Source organism: Anoplopoma fimbria, chromosome 24 (genome assembly GCF_027596085.1).
Source record: "Anoplopoma fimbria isolate UVic2021 breed Golden Eagle Sablefish chromosome 24, Afim_UVic_2022, whole genome shotgun sequence".
In the NCBI taxonomy this organism is placed as follows: Eukaryota; Metazoa; Chordata; class Actinopteri; order Perciformes; family Anoplopomatidae; genus Anoplopoma; species Anoplopoma fimbria.
In genome coordinates this window covers 17,131,423-17,146,349 of record NC_072472.1, presented here as the reverse complement: position 1 = coordinate 17,146,349, position 14,927 = coordinate 17,131,423, and the positions used below count along the sequence as shown (strand labels likewise).

Here is a 14,927-nt window from a genome sequence, read left to right as displayed (position 1 = left end):
TCTAAGAGCATAATAAATAAATAAATGTACTCTACACACATGCATTTGACAGCAACATTTTGTAAACCTTAGGGTGCATAAATGTTGCTGTTTTTTTCCCATCTACAAGATGATCACCTTTAAAAAATATCTTCAAATTGTTTTTTATAAATATGGACATTTATTTTACCTCACAAAAGCAGTGAAATATGAAATACATGTTTGACCCTTTAAGAAAAAAAAACATGTTATGTATTTTTTCCCCCAAAAAGGGTTAGACTGAGAGTTGTGAATTTTAGCATTTAAATATATATACATTTTCAATTTAAAACCACAACTACAAACAAACCAATACTGCTCTGAGTCACTGGAGGGCGCTAACACAAAGCACCAGGTGGTCAGGGAACAACTTGAGAAAGGAGGAGGCCATTCACTAGCCTGATTTAGCTCCACACACCTAGCTACTGCTAGCTAGCCGGCGGCTAACGAGGAAGCTAAAACATCAGTGTGTCTTAATGTCGCCTGTCCCATCAAGTGATGGCAGGAGAACGGTGTTCACAGACAGAAGCTGGTGAGTGCCGGGCGTCCCTTTGACCCGCGACAAAACGTTTTGCGGCAGTGTGCCTGCTAGCGCGCTAAGTAACCGAGCGCAGCCCCGAGCTAGCTAGCTTAACGTTAGCTCGGCTCAGTAGCAACATTAGCTACCAACAAGCTAACGCACTTGTGTTTCTTTGCAGAACTATATTACCTCATTGCCAGATTTCTACAGTCCGGACCCTGTAAAAAGGCATCGCAGGTAACAACACACAACATATACTGTAACCATTAGAAGAAGATGAACCTGAAACAAGTAGCTGGTGCTAGCAGCTAATGCTAACTGTCTCTGTGTTGATAGGTTCTGGTTGAAGAGCTGGAGGAGTATGAGGTAGGATCAGCTGGCCCGTCTGTGTTTGTTTACATGTGTGGTTTCCTGCTGCTGTGTGTTTGTCGTGGTCGTCCCGGCGTCGGGCGGAGGAGTCTCCGCCGTGAGCCGACCAGCAGCTCCGAGCCGCCTCTAACGCTTGTCTTTACGCTTTAGTTGGTCCCTCAACGATGGAGCTGGGACGGGAAGAAGTACAAGCGGACCTTCCAAGACTGGGTGAGTGTGACTTGTCATCATTAACCTTTTAATCAAATGTAGCGTTTTACCTTTTATGTTAATCGACAATTATATTTAGTGATGCCAATATTTTTTTAATTAATCCAACCATGCAGAGGTGACGCGGTGATAATGCGTTTATGTTTTTTTATAACAAATTTAAACATTTATTTTAGTACAGGCCTGTTGGTAAATAACTATATATAGGCTTCGGCATTGTGTGGGCTAGTAGGCGGAGACTGTAGACCAGGGGAGGCGGTGATTGGCTGAGCCACGGCCAGAAAGCTGTCAGTCTTCTGGCAGCCAATCAAATCACTGTTTTATTTGAGAGCGAACCGGAATGTTCGCCAGAGTCTCTTGTGATTCGCTGTGAACTTCTCTGCCCCTCCTGCTTCTTCCCCTCTGCCTCCTTCTCCTTCCTGGATGTTTTTCAACTAGCTGCATTACAATACCATGCTACAAGTATGAGCAAACACTATAAACAGGAAGAGAATAAAATAAGTTGGGTCATTTTTGAGGAAGTTGATAGATATATGTTTGTATGTTGTACTACACAGCTGTTTAAATTGCGCTATCGAATTAATCTTTGTTTTTAATATAAACATGTCCACTTATAGTATGTTTAACTCTAATGACAGAGTCTAAACGCTGTTTCTTTCATTGTAGTCTCTAGTTTAAATCTTGTCTTTGAGGATGTTGTTTTCCATTCTCATAAGTTATGAAAGAATAAATAAGAATATCGACAAAAATGTAGTTTAGATGCCAGCTGACATTTTTTTTACACCAAGCAAGACTTTATATAGATGTAAACCAACCAGAGGCTTAGTGGTATGTGAAAACATTTGTAGTTTAAGGATGTTTTGCTGTCATGGACAACATTTTTAAATGTTATTTAAGCGGAATTAATGTGAGTTTTAAATGGAGCTTAACAGATGAACTGGTTGGGCCGACATATTGTTAACTATTAACTTATGCTGATATTTTAGATTAGGTGTACATGTCTGCTGATGTGTAAAATGTCCCAATCTGTACACATCATGGTCACAAATATTCAAATTGGTCAGTTTAAATAATTGTGGTGCTGTCTGTAAAAACTGCTGTCGGTTAAACAAAGCTGGAATTCATTAATTGTCTTTAAACTTTTTGTTGTTTGTTGTAGCATTTTTTGAAAATTTCACTGAGATGATAATATTTGAGTGTTTGTTAATAAATGCTACTTATATATTGTATGTATTGTTGTATTACTTTGTATTATTATTACTGTTTTTGTTTGTTATTATAATGGTTATTATAATTGTTATTATTACTAATAGCAGTCTGTGACTCCTGCAGGTGATTCTGAACCAGCACATTCCTGCAGACTATCTGCTCCGTGTTTGTCAGCGGATTGGCCCCCTTATAGAGAAGGAGATCCCACCTAGTGTTCCTGGGGTCCAAACACTTCTGGGGCTCGGAAGACAGTCTTTGCTTCGTAATACCAAAAGTGAGCATTTTCCCTTTCATCCACCATAGTTCCTTTTAGTTGTTTTTGTGTGGTTTGTTGGTGATAGATCTTTATGTAAATTAGTGTTCATTTACTTTCCACAATATGCTTTTTGATTAATCATCTGTGTAATTTAGGTTGTAGCCACAAAGTATGTAGTGGCTCAGCTGTTGCTGCACTCCACCGAGGACGTCCACCAGAACCTCCAGTCATCAATGGAGAGTCTCCAAGTGTTGGTGTGTACATTTTTAAAAATATATTTCTATCCCTTGAAAATGTCCCTAGACCAATAAAGTTAAATATGCCTTTGCAGTTTGTTGCTTCCACTAATCATCGCCTTCTCTCTTCATATCAAGTGTCCATCCTGGATGCTCGCCAGGCCACAGGCACAGCTCGTTTCAGCCAGGCCCTGCCGTCTTCCTCCTACCAACATATGAAGATACACAAACGTATCCTTGGCCACCTTTCTTCAGTCTACTGTGTAGCCTTTGACCGCACCGGCCGTCGGATATTTACGGTGAGTGAAGATTTCTGGTCCAGAAGATGATTATTGCAACAAAACCCTATTTGCAGGTTATCACTAGATGTGTTTCCATCTACTGAGTCACACTCTAGCAAACTATTGGCATGGTTGAAGTATGTAAATTACAAATATCCCGGTCATAAGTGAAACACCATCAGGAAACACATTCATGTAACAAATTCATTTTTTTAATCTATTTTAGAAATACATTTTAGGGGCTTCTCCAGATTTGTGCATAGCTAGACAGGTGACAAGATTAGCAAACTAAAGGGTTTGTTTTTTTCTTTTACCGACTTTACATTTTAAAGCAAGACACCTAGGGGTTGATGCTGTGTCCCCATGCATCTGAGTTGCTTAGCCGCGGTTAGGAACAGGCTCAGATAAACCAAACTTGCTGGGGTTTTAAAAACGCAGCTTCATTATAAATTGGATCTGATAACTCTGTCAAAATGAGCACAGGTTCAGCTGAATTTCAGGTAAATTGGATGTATTATGATGTTTCCTCAAAAGGCCGACCACAACACCTGGGGGATTTAGAGAAGCAAGCTCTTATGTAAAGAATAAATAAATACCATTTGAATTGTATTCAGTGTATGTTTTGTCAGATATAAACTAGTTTCACTTTTCCCTCAGTAAAAAAGATGATGCTCACCATACCTGTATGTAGACCGTTTGAGTGACGATGGATGCTCTTTAGTCAAGGCTAGTTCCCAATAAAACAGTCTTTTTTAATTGTTACCTATGTCCAATGTGATTTAGGGTTCTGATGACTGCCTGGTGAAAATCTGGGCCACGGACGACGGACGGCTCCTGGCAACACTCCGCGGCCACTCAGCGGAGATCTGCGACATAGCCGTCAACCACGAGAACACCCTCATCGCCTCAGCGAGCTGTGACAAAGCCATCAGAGTTTGGTGCCTGCGTACATGTGCGCCCATCACTGTTCTACAGGCCCATGGTGCCTCCATCACATCCATACAGGTGAGACTGGTGCATTTTAAAGGAATAACTCAAACTAATCTGATACACGATGATGTTTTCACCTTAGATCCCAAATTCTCTTATTAATGTTATACTCTAGATTTTCTGCACAATGTCAGCTCTACTCTAGTGTGGTGTTAAATGTTGGTAAATCCTCGCCTTTGACTAACCAACTAACTTTTTATCCCTTTAGTTTTGTCCTGCTGTCAAAGGGACAACGCGGTACCTGGGTTCCACCGGTGCAGACGGCATGGTGTGTTTCTGGAAGTGGCACTCGCTCAGCATGAAATTCCAGTAAGTGTTTAAAGCATCATTTGAAGCTTTTCTCTTTGTAGATCTACCATTTCTAGCTCTAGCAGTTGTCCGTTTCCATGAAAGTGACTACATCTGTTGGGTTTCTCCTCTTTTCTCAGTGATCAACCAGTCAAGTTTGTTGAGCGGTCACGTCCAGGAGTTCAGGTCTCCACTTCCTCCTTTAGCAGTGGTAAGTTTCCCTGTCTGCTGTTAAACCTTTAAAGCATTTTTTATGAAGGACAGACATTAATAATGTGTGTATTTTAATCAATAGAGTTTTTTGTTTTTTTGTGAAATGATCCCTGTTTGCAAAATAGGAAATGTTTTGATAGTTTGATTTAAGATCCTAACATATTAGTAGTGCCTATTGATATTAGGATATTGTTGTAGACTGAATATGCTCTTGTCACATCCATTTAATTCTGTCTCTACTGTTAATAGGTGGTATGTTCATGGCCACCGGGGGCACTGATCATTTGATCAGAGTCTACTACCTTGGTGCTGAAACTCCTGTGAAGGTCTCTGAGATGGATGCACACACGGTGAGAAACAAAACGCAGTAGCTGCATCATCCTTGTTCCATCATGTTAACCGTTATTTAACAAAATCTCTCTGTAAATTAAACAAATATCTTCTCTTCCTGTTTTAGGATAAAGTTGTAGTCGTCCAGTTTAGCAATAACAGTGACAGGTGAGTGTGCTTGCTGAGATCATCGTCTTCAAAATGTTTTTTTGTGTTGTTCTTTGAGCCTCTGACATTTTGTATATGTCTAGCCTAAGGTTTGTGAGTGGCAGTCGCGACGGCACAGCCAGGATCTGGCATTACCAGCAACAAGAGTGGAAGAGCGTCACTTTAGACATTGCTGCCAGGCTGCCTGGGTAAGAGAGTGAACAAGATTACAGAGTTCCATGGTGCCTCGTCTGTGTTCGTGAACCGCTTAGTGTTTCATGCCTGATGGGATGTTTCCCTCCAGGACTACTGTCGCAAATGGGGATGATAAAACCAAGCTGGTGGTGACCATGGTGGCCTGGGACCGTGCAGATCGCACTGTCATCACAGCAGTGTCTAACTACCTGCTCAAAGTGTGGAACACAACCACTGGACAGCTGCTGCATGTTTTATCTGTGAGTAGCTGAAGCTGATATTTTTGCTGTACCAAAATGAACAAAACGGCTGTTTTTAAACCATCTTACGCGCGGTGCTCTCTCTGTTCAAGGGTCACGACGACGAGGTGTTTGTGATGGAGGCTCACCCATTTGACTCCCGCATCATACTATCTGCCGGCCACGATGGCAACATTTACATGTGGGACCTGACCAAAGGAGCCAAGATCCGCAACTTCTTCAACATGGTAATTTCTCATCAACGATCACCCATCAGTAGTGTACTCTCTATGCTATCATCGAGTTCATATTGACATTTTTGCTTCCAGATTGAAGGGCAAGGCCACGGTGCTATTTTTGACTGCAAGTTCTCTGTGGATGGGCAGCATTTCGCCTGCACTGACTCACACGGCCATTTGCTCATCTTTGGCTTCGGCTGCAGCAGACCATACGAGAAGGTAATGACACTTTACTGTTAAAAACCAGTAAAAACATCTCTTCTTTTAAAGTAATCGCATAAATACAGTTGGACATAATGGTGGATTTGAGGTTACACATACTGCTCTTCAATCACAAAATCTAAATTGACGCCAAGTGTCAACAAGTATCTGAAATATTGTAGGCACGACTACTAATAACCATGAAGAAGCTCTTTTGTAACCTCCTCTGTGTCATGGTCTGCCCTGCGGAGGAAGGAGCCAGACAAAGTTTTTTCCCCCTCATTATCAACACTAACATACTCTTTATTCCCTCCAGATTCCCGACCAGATGTTCTTCCACACGGACTACCGACCTCTCATTCGTGACTCTAATAACTACGTGCTGGACGAGCAGACGCAGCAAGCCCCACACCTCATGCCTCCACCCTTCCTGGTGGATGTTGATGGGAATCCTCACCCTCCTCTCTACCAGCGCTTGGTGCCAGGAAGAGAGAACTGCAAGGAGGATCAGCTAGTACCCCAGCTAGGATACATGGCTAACAGTAAAACCTGCTCATTCATTACCCACTCATACCACAAAGAATGCTTGCATAGTAATTGTAAAGTATGTTTTTTTAAAGTATAACTGACTTTATGCCTTTTTGCTGCTTAGGTGATGGAGAGTTGGTTGAGCAGGTACTTGGCCAGCAAACGGCAGAAAACAGAGAAAGCCTGTTGGACAATCTCATCAGACAGTTGCAGAACGAGCAGGACGAGCGTCAGAACGAAGAGGAGCCGGCACTAGACGTAGAGGGTATGTTTAACTTTACGTAAAGATAAAGATATTTACAGGGATTTTAGGTTTAATGTTATGTTCTTGGTTTGTCTAGTGTGCTCAGTGTGCCTTGAAATTCAATGTAAGGCTGAGCATGAGCATTGTGTGGATACTAGATTTTTAATAGTTAGGAGTTGTTAACTTCTTTTGCCAAAATGCCATATTTGCCAAGTAAGGTTTTGTCATAATGAACAAACCTCTTATTTTTAGCAGGTGATGAAGCAGAGGGTGAGGCCTCTTCTCCCGGTGCTGAAACAAACAGAAGTGGGCAGCTGGACGGGCTGTGGCAGATGCAGCATAATGCCCTGCGTAGTCAAGTGGCCACCGAGAGGGACCTGCTGGCCTGGAGCCACAGAGTCATGGTCAATGAAGTGCCAAAAGGCATATCCAGGTGAGGCAGAGAGAATTTCATTAGATGTATGTAGATTGCAGAGAATAAATTACATTTTTTAAAACAAAGTTTTTTTGACAAATTTTATAATTCTTTTGTGATCATTTTACGATGGAAATTCAATTTTTTTTATTAGAGTTGTGGAGGAATGCAGACGAGCCAAAGGCGACATGGAGTGTTCTCTATACAATGCAGAGAGGAAGAAGAAACCAGTAGCCTGCACACCCAAGGTAGGCTACGTTTCACTTCACAGTTGTTCTCAAAAGTAAAAAAAACAAACAATATATCTGCCAATTCACTCCTGCTCTACTTATTTTTCCACCCTTCTTCTGCACTTTGTAGAGCGATCTGCTGTCTTCACGCCTGCGCTCCCTGAGGCCGACCAAGAAAAAGCAGCAGCGCCACGCCTATCAGACTCGATCAGCTCAAGTCCGCCGTCCGGGGACCAGGAGTCGAACTTCCAACAACCGACGTAACTCTGACAGCCAGTTAGACTCTGACAGTGATGGAAATGTGCGTTCCGCCTTTCTACTCTACATTTTTAAACCTGAAGTGACCTACAATGACCTACAATTTATAATACTGAAGTTGTTTTCTGTCTCTTTTGTTGACAGGCAGCGGCGCAGGCGGAGCAAAGCCCAGCCTCCTCTGATGGTGAAACTCAGTGGCAGAGCGAGAGCAGCTCCAGGTAACTCTTTAACTGAGCAGTGTTTTTGAGATGTAGTTATCATCACCCAACTGACATCGCCCCTCCTTCGTTCTCAGCGACTCCTCCAGTGAGTATTCTGATTGGACGGCAGACGCTGGGATCAACCTCCAGCCACCGAAGAGACCAACCAGGAGGCCTGTACAGCCCAAAGGTTACAGCAGCTCTGAGGAGGAGGAAGGAGATGACAAGGCAAAGGAGGCCAAGAAGAGGGACAATGAGAAGAGGAAGAAGCCTAAGGAGACCAAACAGGTACTATAGCAGCTCCTTTAATCACAGTGAATGTCTTCCCCACACAGTTCAGGAGAAATGATGTACTTTAACATTTTGTTCTAATTGCACATGCCTAGAAACCCACAGCCTCTCTGGCTGGACTCGATGCAGAGGAGTGGCTTCCACCGTCATGGATAATGGAGACCATCCCACACCGCTCTCCTTTTGTTCCACAGATGGGAGATGAGGTAAGGAGTGTCACTCTCATATTGAACAGAAAAAAATATTTTTTTATTACTTTGCATTTTGATCATGATTCTCCTGTCCTCCAGCTCATTTACTTCAAACAGGGCCATCAGGCTTACGTCCGGGCCGTGCGCAGGGTCAAGGCCTACAGCATCAACCCTCAGAAACAGCCGTGGAACAGACTCGACCTCAGGGTAAGGCGGAGTGTTATGTAGAGGCCCTTACATGCTCCATTAGACAAGCCGCTAAGGGAGCTTGTTAACAGCAGCCAAATGTTGAAATTTTCTGAAAGTGGTAACTTTATGGTCAGGCCCACTTTCCAGTGCAGTTAGCCGGGGAAAAAAATTGGCAGAGCTGAACTCTTTCCTCCACAATCCTCTCAGTGGTACTTTCACCACTGTTCACACCTGAACTGCATATTACAACTCTGTATTGGTAACGATGAGTAAATCATTTTATACAGTCGTCCTTTTTCCATTCACACAACATATTCCAACCAGACATGTTCCACAATATGGCAGTATGTTAAATATAACTGATCAGTCGGTCCACCACTTTTGGTCCAGACTGAAATATCTCAACTAAAACTATTGGATGGATTACCAAGAGATTAAGATATCCATGGCGCCTCAAGGATGAGTCATAATGACGACTGACGATCCCCTGACTTTTCCTCTAGTGCCACTATGAGGTTGGCATGTGGCTTCGAGTAAAATGTTGGATTGATTGATGAAATTTGGTACAGATATTATATTCAGTTTCAATATGTCCAGAACTTTATTTTATGAGCAAATGCAAAACCAATGACGTTCCCCTCAGCCTGCTTATTGCTAGTTAGCTAAACTAAGGACATGAACATGGTAAACACGTAATCTGCTAAACATCAGCATGATAGCATTGTCATTGTTAGCATGTTAGCATTCAACTCAAAGCAATGCTGTGTATAAGCACAGCCTCACAGAGCTGCGAACATGGCATGATAGTCGCTGCTTGGGCTGCTGCTTGTAGCATCTTCCATACAGCTTTTTGTAAAATGGTACAAAAGGAAAAAGTTTACTGGGGTTGTTGTGAATGAAAACAACTTGTAGAGAAAAGCTTCAAAGGTCCCATTTGTTATCAACTTACCATCTTACCCTTTGTGTAATTTTTCTTCTGCCCCCTTCCAGGACCAGGAATCTGTGAAGGTAGTTGGAATTAAATACGAAGTGGGACCTCCCACCCTCTGCTGCCTAAAACTGGCTTTCTTAGATCCAGTCTCAGGGAAGATGACCAATGAGTCTTTCTCATTAAAGTAAGCATTTACATGCAGTATAAACGGTACAAGATAATAATTGTTGAAGCATGTGCATTTCATTTCATTTTTCATTCCCACACTCTAAAGGTACCATGACATGCCTGATGTCATAGATTTTCTGGTACTGCAGCAGTTTTACAACGAGGCTAAAGAGCACAACTGGCAGCCAGGTGAGTAATTTGAAATGATGTGTTTACAACTGGTGATTTGATTTGATTTTACCTTTTACTTCCTTATTATCAGGATATTTTCTGACGTAAACCGTTCTACATAAATACCAGACACAACTTTAACCAAACAACAAAACCTTACTGCAAACATCAGTAACACATCAGACGTTACAAAAAGTGGATTCAGAGAAATCAATTCAATCGCTCCCTTTAACACTTGGTGTTCGACCCAAGTACACTTAGGCCTACTTAGAACCCGAACTCTGATTTATTAGTCTGATAGGCTGAGGAACAAACAGTTGTTTAACATGATCAATCTAGTCTTAAGGGCTCTAAATCTTCTGCCTGATGGCAATAGCTGATTCTTCAAATATAATGTCTGTTAGAGAGGTCTGCTGTATCAACACCAGCACCAGACAACGTTCTTTTAGTATAAGCGGTTTAAAAACAAATGAATAACTTGTTCATTGTTGTGGTTATTGTACTGTCCTTGACTTTCGTTTCATCCTGTCTTCGCTTTGCTCTCTTCAGGTTTGAGGTTCCGCAGCATCATTGATGACGCCTGGTGGTTCGGCTCCGTGGAGGACCAGGAACCTCTGCAGCCAGAGTACCCAGACAGCCTGTTTCAGTGCTATGCAGTGAAGTGCGTGTTTATTTATGCAGTGTTTGTGACGCTCGGGTACTCTACTCCAATACAGTGAATCAAATCAAATGAGCGATTGTTATCTTGCATTAAGTGTGATCTAATTATTAACTCATCAGGTGGGATAATGGAGAGCGGGAGAAAATGAGTCCCTGGGACATGGAGCCTATTCCTGAGGAAGGTCAGTGGTATTATTAATGTGACAATTCCTTCATTTTATTACCCGATCTGTTTTTAATGTGACTGTTTGTTAGATTTCAGACAAAATGTCAAAAGATATGACCAAGTTTAAAACACAACTGTACACCATAAAAACTCCAAATGAATATACATATGGTATAATACACCATTTCCATTCAAACTGGACTATATTTTATACCATAGGAGGCTACTTTGAACAATTAGTTCATTTTGACACATATCTTCTCATTAATTCATTTTGAAGTTAAAATATGTGGCATCATGGCTTTAGAAGACCTTTTAGAAGAATGCCAAAATGTATTAGTATTATGTGGCTGATAATTATCTGTAATTAATAGTAGTTTTAAGCCATTAACTAAATACTTTTCCATGTCCTCAAACGTTTTGTTGCTCCTTCAGCTGCGTTGCCTGAACAGGTTGGTGATGGCGTGGAGGTGGCCGAGGAGGAGCTAAAGGCTCTGCTTTACATGCCTCAGGAGGGAGAATGGGGCGCCCACACACGAGATGAAGACTGTGAGAGAGTCCTCCATGGCATCGATCAGCTTCTTACACTGGGTAGGCCACCAAAGGGTCAACGACTGTTTTATTGTTGCGGGAACAGTCTGATCTCGTCGGTGTCTGCCATGTTTGATCTCGTTTCTGTTTGTCCACAGATGTAGCTAAGAACTTTGCGTTACCAGTGAATCTGCAGGAATACCCTCTGTACTGCACTGCGGTGGCTTACCTCACTGACCTCAGCACTGTCCGCAAACGAGTGGAGAACCGCTTCTACAGGTGATGCAGCGCACATAAACTCACACATTCTATCCTCCCCGTAAATTCAATGTCCAGATGCCAAGGTGTTGACATGCGATCTTGAAGTGCCGATATTCTTCTCTGCTATAGGCGGATCTCTGCATTAATGTGGGAGGTGCGCTACATTGAACACAATGCCCGCACTTTCAACGAACCCCAGAGCCCCATTGTAGCAACGGCCAAGGTTGTGACCGATGTTCTCCTGCACTACATCGGGTAAGACACACCGTTCATGTAATAGCCACATCAGTGATTCTGGGGTAACAATAATGAGGAGCGCTTCACATGTGTCTGATGCCTGAGCCCTCTGTCTCCTTCAGCGACCAGAGCTGCACAGACATTTTGGATCTGTATCACAAACTGAGGTCTGAGATCAGCAGTGGAGGAGAAGCCGAGGTAAGAAATGGGTTTTGTTTGTTTAATTTTACATTATGGTTACTATTTTTGTCAATAGGTTACTGTTTTTGCTGTATATAGTTGGTTAAGTTTGTATGTGTTCCTCTGCAGGCTGAGTTGGATGTGGACTCTGACACCCCGGGCACATCTTCAGGACATTGGGTAAGAGGGACCAGAGTCCAGTGTCCCACGGCAACCCATCTTAAAACTCCACAGACTTAAATCACCTGCAGAAGCTCCAGTCTTAGTCTATTTCATCTTCTCTCCACTAGGGCGCCGACTCGAATTCCAAGAAGCGCGGTGTGGTTTTGGATGTGAAACTCTGGCGAGGTCAATGCAACGAGCTGCTGCATCAAATGACTGTCTCGCCAGATTCCGAGGCGTTCAGGAAGCCAGTGGACGTCTTGGAGTATCCGGTAAAACAACTTTTAAAATAACATGAGCAATGCCTGCCGAGGGTGTGTGAGTAAAAGCAGAAGTTAAATTATAATTAACCTCATTAACGTTTCAAATCCACCTTGTTCTGTGCAGGACTATAGAACCATCATTGACACTCCCATGGATCTGGCCAGTGTGACAGAGACGCTGGCAGCAGGGAATTATGAAAGCCCGATGGAGTTCGCCAAAGACGTGCGCCTCATTTTCAGCAACTCCAAAGCATACACACCTAACAAGAAATCACAGGTGAAGTAGCATCACTCAGATTGAAAAAGTGTTGCAACTATATTTGTGTAAAATGTGACAAAGTGGTAGTCTAGTAGATACACTCTGACCTTCTTGTTTTATGTCTAGATCTACACTATGACCCTCAGCTTGTCTGCCTTCTTTGAAAAAAACATCATCTCCATCATCTCCAACCACAAGTCGGCCATCCAGAATGAACGGCGGGCTCTTCAGAGACTCAGTTACAGAAACAGAATGCACAACGGAGGCAACTCCCCACCTGTCAGTCCATCCCCCAGGTGCTGAGCCTCATTCACAAACCTGTCACACGACACAACTTATTATAAAATTCTTTTTTTCATTCCAGTGTAAACAGTTGTTCTGCAGCTCTTGAAAATATCTCAAATGTGCTACTTTAAACTCAAGGCGTGTTCTATGCTAAACAATTAGATTTAGAAAGTCCTAGTCTCTATCTAAAAAGCTGTTTCAAAAAATTTAAGATGATGAAAGTTACAGGCACCCTGCTATTATATAATGAAGCTAATTATTCTGAAATGTTGCTTATTTTCCCTGTTTTCATATGTCCAGCCCTAAAGGGAAGCACAAGTCAGGGAAGGTGTCGAAGCCAAAAAAAATAAAATCCCAGACCTCAACAAAGAATCGTTCTCAGAGATCACATACAGGTAAGACTGCACTATTGTGGCTTTTTTTTGAGATGGTGTAGTAAAACTATTTATATGATATTATTTACTATTGTGTTCACACATTCTGACTGTAGATGTTGTAGCGAACTTTGTGTAATTCTGTTATTATTGAAGATCAGATGTAGTGCGTTAAACGAGGGATGTACTTTGAAAAGTCATGTGATCACAGTCACGATTATTAATAAGCCGTCTATGTCGCTGTAGCTCAGCAAAGCAGCAGTGTAGCAGAGGAGGAAGACATGCAGCCGTCTTCCCCACGTTCAGGGACGAGTAGCAAGAGCAGAGACAAAAGGCTGCATCGGGTGACCCGCAGCCAAGCAACTCCAGTGAAGAAGTCGAGTATGACAAGTAATACTTTCTGACAAAAAAATTCATTTTGATGTGAGTTTAAAGTTGAGGGTGCAGAAATGAACCATCGTCCTCTTGTGTTGCATCAGGGCACCAGCGTAACCTGAATCTAAGTAACGGCTCCAGGCAGCGCCAGGGGCGAGAGGTGCCGCAGTCCGACAAGGAGGATGAAGATGAGGATGAGGATGAGGAGGAGGCGGCGGCGGCGGCGGCGGTGGCGGAGGTGGTGGCGGCGGTGGTGGCGGCGACGGCGGCGGCAGCAGCGGCGGCGGCGCGCGACGGCGGCGGCGGTGGCGGCGGCGGCGTCCAGATCCAACAGCTCCTCGTCTGAGTCGTCCTCGAACTCATCATCCTCCTCTTCCTCGTCGTCGGACAACGACAACAGCTCCGAGTCCGAGATGGAGAATTACGTGGAAGGGGGGGATCACGACTACAGCAAAGCCCCCTGCCTGTCAGCACGCCACCCGGCCGAGGGTAAGGTGGCGGCCTCAGGGAAAAGGAGACACAAAGGAGGAGAGGACACAGCACAGAGACCTAAAAGAGCACGAGTGCAGCTGCCGGTAGAGGAGGAGGAAGAGGAGGAAGAGGAGCAGGAGGAGGAGCAGCAGGAGGAGGAGCAGGAGCAGCAGCAGGAGGAGGAGGAGGAGCAGGAGGAGGAGAGGAGGAGCAGCAGGAGGAGCAGGAGGAGGAGCAGGAGGAGGAGGAGGAGGAGGAGCAGCAGCAGCAACCGGTAGATGTAAAACATGACAAGGATGAGGGAGAGCTGGAAGAAGAGGAGGGAGATGATGAGGAAGAGCCCGAGGAGGAGGAACCTGAGGAGGAAGAGGAGGAGGAAGAGGAGGATGATGAGGACAAATCTGATGGGGTGCAGACAGGAGCTGCAGCGGCAGCGACAGCAGCAGCCGGCCGTGTGAGAGGCAAGAAGTGCAAGTCTCGGCGGGTCAACACACGCAACCAGGGCCGCAGGACAGTTCTGTACAGGGACGAGTCGGAGGACGACGGCCATGGGTCCAAGGAGGACCCCCTCAACCTGGGCAGGTCCCGCTCAGGACGGGTACGCCGCATGACTGAGAAGGCCCGTGTCAGCCACCTCATGGGCTGGGGTCACTGACACCACGCCCCTTTTCAAACCTCAATTTAAAAAAACTGCTTAACATGCGTAAAAATTCAGGGATTTTTTTTCTTTCTTTTTGTACAAGTGTATATATATATATATATATATATATATATATATATATATATATATATATATATTATATATATATATATATATATATATATATATATATATATATATATATATATATATATATATATATGATTTTTTTTCTTTTTAATCCGCCACTGCTTATGACTCCCAAACGGATGGTGCTCATGAGGTGTTGCCAAGGAGTTTCCCTCC

The 14,927-nt window shown here is 43.5% G+C and overlaps 1 protein-coding gene across 1 annotated transcript; it reads left to right on the top strand.

Moving 5' to 3' along the window:
* Window positions 1–334: 334 nt before the first annotated feature.
* On the top strand, window positions 335–14,718 carry brwd3 (bromodomain and WD repeat domain containing 3). The gene is made up of 42 exons (XM_054625393.1): window positions 335–550; window positions 717–775; window positions 875–904; window positions 1,058–1,117; window positions 2,450–2,600; window positions 2,738–2,836; window positions 2,957–3,117; window positions 3,883–4,104; window positions 4,298–4,398; window positions 4,518–4,588; window positions 4,840–4,940; window positions 5,048–5,088; window positions 5,172–5,276; window positions 5,372–5,522; window positions 5,615–5,749; window positions 5,831–5,959; window positions 6,258–6,483; window positions 6,594–6,734; window positions 6,966–7,146; window positions 7,283–7,376; window positions 7,489–7,659; window positions 7,761–7,834; window positions 7,912–8,104; window positions 8,203–8,313; window positions 8,398–8,505; window positions 9,478–9,602; window positions 9,693–9,775; window positions 10,307–10,418; window positions 10,538–10,599; window positions 11,019–11,174; window positions 11,273–11,393; window positions 11,505–11,630; window positions 11,735–11,810; window positions 11,922–11,972; window positions 12,083–12,226; window positions 12,342–12,494; window positions 12,603–12,772; window positions 13,062–13,156; window positions 13,382–13,516; window positions 13,615–13,739; window positions 13,858–14,113; window positions 14,197–14,718. Exons 1-42 carry the CDS (start codon window positions 517–519, stop codon window positions 14,634–14,636), a joined length of 5,379 nt encoding a protein of 1,792 aa, XP_054481368.1. The 5' UTR covers window positions 335–516; the 3' UTR covers window positions 14,637–14,718.
* Window positions 14,719–14,927: the final 209 nt, after the last annotated feature.